Source organism: Chaetura pelagica, unplaced genomic scaffold (assembly GCF_000747805.2).
Source record: "Chaetura pelagica isolate M959 unplaced genomic scaffold, ChaPel_1.0 scaffold607, whole genome shotgun sequence".
Classification (NCBI taxonomy): Eukaryota; Metazoa; Chordata; class Aves; order Apodiformes; family Apodidae; genus Chaetura; species Chaetura pelagica.
The window spans coordinates 1-4628 of NW_009953960.1; the positions used below are offsets into that span (position 1 = coordinate 1).

A 4628-nucleotide genomic window follows, 5' to 3' on the forward strand; every position below is an offset into this window, starting at 1 on the left:
TGCTGAGAAAAGGACCTCAGAGGAAGTGATGATGGTGGTTTAGATGGCTGGAGCTGAAGGATGGGATCTGTGACTCTTGGAGAAGGTGGTGGTCAGAGCAAGGAGAGCCTGCAGTCACCCCCCGCACTGGCTTTTGGCTTGGGCAGCGTGCTCAGCAAGTGGAAAGGCTTGTGGTGCCCCGAGGAGCTATCAGAGCAGGACACGTGGTAAAGACGTGCTCAGAAATCGTCTGTGACCTCAGGCAGCTGGAAGGACACGCTGACAACTTCTGGGCCACTGGAATCCCCCAGGACCCACAGATCCCTCTCTGCAAGCCACAGGCTGGCCAGACCGCCCCGACCCCGCGGGTTCCCGGGAACCTTCTGGGGCTGCGATTGCAGGGCCTTGCATCACAGCCCAGCAGGGTCCAGCTGCTGGACGTGGCTGAGAAGTGACACGAGGTGGCCACAGGAAAGGTCTTTGTCCTGGGAAAACCCCATGCGGGCCCCTGGCAGGATGGGGGCAGAGGGGGCAGGTCAGGCCCTCTCCAGCCTGGCCGGGTGACGCTGCCCTGGAAAGGCTCCCGGGACACTGGCTCTGTCCTCAGAGGGGAAGGTGTCCTCAGGGGGAAGATGGCCACCAGCCTCCTGGCAGTTGGTGCAAGGAGGGGCTCCTTGCCCTCTGCTCAGCCCTGCTGGGACACATCCAGGGGCTGGGTCCAGCCTGGGCTGCCCAGTACAAGAGAGACAGGGATGGACTTGGGAGAGGCCAGTGGAAGCCACAAGGGCGAGGAAGGAGCTGGAGCACCTGCCAAATGAGGAGAGGCTGTTTGAGCTGGGACTGTTGAAGAGAAGGCTCAGGGGCATCTTACCACCTTGAAGTCCCTTTTATCATTCCCTGGTCACTATTTCATCCAGCTGATGTTCATCTTCCTCCTTCACCAGTTTTGGGCAAACACCCTTCAGACAAGTATCACCCACTCATTATCACCTTCTTTCAGCCCAGGTTGTTACCAGAGCAGCTTGCCAAGGTGGGCTGTGTGAGAGCCCTGGACCAGCCCTGAAGAAGGAGGGTGGCAGGGCTCATGGAGGACACCTCCACTTCAAAAAAAGCCCAGTACTTGGTCTCCTTCCTCCTCCTTCAAAATAACCTGCCCCAATCAAGGCAGCTCTCCCATGGTGCTGCCTGCCCAGGCAGGGGGGAAGAGCTGGTCCCTCTCCCAAGCCCTGGCAGTGGTGGGGATGGTGTGGACAGGAGAGGCCCCAGGCACCTTCCTTCCTTGCCTCCCTGCTCCTGGCACAGGGAAACAGCAGGACCCGCAGCCAGCTCGGGTGAAGGCCATGGAGGGGCTGGGCCAGGAGAGATTGCACAGAGCCAGGGAGATGTTGCTGCTGAGCCCCAGCTGGGATGGAGCCAATCCCGGCCCCAGGCATGTCCAGCCTGGCCTGGGGATATCTCCAACCTTTGGGGATAACCAAAGCCTAACCAGATACAGTCCTGGACAACCACCTGCCACTGGCCCACTTGTTCAGGATTGTAATTCCCTCATCACTATTTAGTTCAGTGAATATTCATCTTCCTCACTTCCATTATTTTTTTCTAGCAAGGTCCCTATAGCAATTTGCTCAAAGCCCTGTCCAACTTGACTCTGAACACTTCCATGCATTGTTACTCTCACTCAGTGGGTCCAAGGAGCTCTGAAGTTCTGCTGAAACATAACCTGGGAACAGAACACTCACAGCTGTAGTAGCTTCAGTGTCTTCTTTTGCCTTCCCAGCCTTGAATATTTCAATACAACTGGAAGTGCTTCAAGCTCCAGGGGTATTGAGCACCCTACAAATTAAAAAATGCTGCAGATCCTCAGCATGTCTGGAACACATCTGGGTTCAGTATGTGGATTTAGGAGCCAACAACCCAGTGAGAAAGGAAAAAGTTTGGATCCTGATCCTCAGGAAAGAAAAAGCAACATAAGAATGCAAAATAGATAAGGGAGTTGATTAGGGAAAACACCTAGTTTTGTTAGTTGAACAGAATTCATTTCACAGCAAGATTTTGGCTACAATATCTACAGGGGCTGGTCCAGAGCACCCTCAAGGGTCAGGAGAAACACCAGTGAGAAATAAAGAGGAGGAAATTCCACAACTGCTTCCTGGGCTTCTTAAAATACATGTTATATGAACAACCTCCCCTTCTCACAACTAAAATAGCTGAAAAAAGGGTGAATCAAAGTTATTCCTCTAGCACAAGTATCAGTCACCTACACACCACAACGGAAGAGAAGAACAAATAATCAAACACTGGGTATTTAATAATAACTTTTATTACATGAAAGCCAGTAATGGTTCATTTTCTAAGCCATGGACGGTTGAACAGTTACAGCCAGCTTGCCAAAAATTCTCAGCTACGGAATTAGTTCAGCAGATGCATCCTGAGACATGATGTTGCTGCTGGAGAAACCCTCAGCGAACTGGGTAGAAATCCTCCAGAAGCTCCCCTATCCTCCTCTTCTCTGCAAGAGGCAATGAAAACCTCATCAGCATTTGAGATAGGTTGAGATTTTTAATACTCATTTTTAAGGTTAACAAAGCTACCAAATTCTGGTTTTGACTTTTTTTATTTTTTTGCTACCAACAGTGAACTATTGACTTTCTGCATCAACTAAATATATCGCTTCTTTTCCACAGGGCTCACCACAGAGGCTCTAGCAAGAGATTTTGAATAGTCCTTTATTTCTACAGATTCCTTCCAAAATGGCATCATGTGGGTTATAATCCAGCAGCCAAATTCACCTAACTCCATTTTATTAGAAAACAGACAATTTGCACCAAAACTTGCCATAGTGTTGCTGGGTCCAGTGGCTTACGTTTTGTGACGACATTTAGTAAAATGTCATTCTTTACCAAGGATCTAAAGGTACATCAAGTTTCCTGACATTTTTATTCTTTTTTTCACCTGCTCTACTTATTTTCTGAATCTTGGGAGGTGTCCCTGCCCATGCAGGGGGATTGGAACTAGATGATCTTTTAAGGCCTCTTCCAACCCAAACAATTCTATGATTACATGATGACCACACCATTTTCAAATCAACATGCACTTAAAAGTGCAATTTTATATGAATAAGCAGTAAAATCTTGGTTTTACAATAATAAATCCCACAATTCCTGATCTTCATCACCTACTTTGTTTCTCCTTCACTGGCACAAGTTTGGTCTACTCTTAATGTTTTTTTGGCTCTCAATTTTAATATTAAAATAAGCTTTAAGGAGGAAGAATTGACCATCAAGGCCACTGATCAGCTCAATTAAAATATCTGTTTTCATATAATAAAATCCTTGATACTGCTGCCATTTATCACAGAATCATTAAGGTTGGAAAAGACCTTCAAGATCATCAAGTCCAGCTGTAATCCAGCTACCACAACCATGAACCTGAAGCACCACATCTAAGCACTTCTTGAACACCTCCAGGGATGGTGACTCCACCACCCCCCTGGGCAGCCCATTCCAAGGCCTCACCACTCTTTCAGTAAATACATTTTTCTTCATGTCCAAACTAAACCTGCCCTGGCACAACTTAAACCCATTTCTTCTCGTTCTATTGCTAGTTACTTGGAAGAAGAGACTGTGAGTAAGCTGGAAAGAATTACCAGTCAGCATAACTTGCTAGAAAAGAGCAGATTCTGCAAGCAGCCCAGCTACATCTTTATATACATTAGCACTTCCTAACTAGTATGTTGTGGCAGGTTGAGGTCTTTATTAAAATACCAGTTTCTTATACCTGCTTTTTTGAAATCCTCTGGATGATGCCTGACATACTCAAACAACTCCCTGTCCAGTTTGGCATGGATGTACTCTGTACGTTTCACGAGGTAATAGCCAACAAACCAGCCCACAGTAGTGAAGAGGACCTGGCGGTGAACACCTGCACCAGGGAGAGAAATGCCCCTGTCTTGTCCCATCTCCCAGCCCCAGGTGCCCCCCCCACTCTCCCCAGGCCCTCCAGACAACCTGGTCCCCCACACACCAGCTCCCCTCTCACTGCTTCAGCCCTGTGATCAAGCCCCCCCCAGGTCATTTCAGCACCCTCACCTGCAGACCTACCATGGCCCCTGCCAGCCCATGAGAGAGACCCTCCCTTTCTCAGGGCTCCTTCCCTTCCCACCCCCCAAATCCCTCAGAGAGTCACTCCAAATCCCCTCCACCTCCCTACAATGTCTCTTTTCCCCAGTTCCCTCCGACTGCCTCAAATCCCTGCCCTGCCAACAGACCCCTCATCTCAGGGTTCCCTCCCCTTCAGTACTGAACCTACAACCCTTGCAGATTCACCCCAAATTCCACAGAACCCCCCCATCCCCTCACGTCAGGGCTGTCTCCCCTTCCCTCCACCCTCATGTCCCTCAGAGTCCCCTCAAATCCCAGATACTCTGCATCCCCTCACCTCAGACCCCACCTCCCCCTCACTCCCACTCCAATATTCCCCAAGGCCACCCCAAATCCCAGACACCCCCTCCCCAGCTCCTCCCAGTCCCCTCCAACTCCCCTATCTCCCCCTGCCCCTCACCTCAAGACTGTCTCCTGTTCCCCCCACCTTTAGACCCCTCAGTCACCCCAAACCCCAGACACACCCTTCCCCAACCCCCTCACCCCCTT

The 4628-nt window shown here is 49.9% G+C and overlaps 1 protein-coding gene across 1 annotated transcript; it reads right to left on the reverse strand.

Moving 5' to 3' along the window:
- Positions 1–2438: 2438 nt before the first annotated feature.
- Positions 2439–3937, reverse strand: NDUFC2 (NADH dehydrogenase (ubiquinone) 1, subcomplex unknown, 2, 14.5kDa). The gene is made up of 2 exons (XM_010001915.1): positions 3757–3937; positions 2439–2488 (listed from the first exon to the last, which is right to left on the reverse strand). Exons 1-2 carry the CDS (start codon positions 3935–3937, stop codon positions 2439–2441), a joined length of 231 nt encoding a protein of 76 aa, XP_010000217.1.
- Positions 3938–4628: the final 691 nt, after the last annotated feature.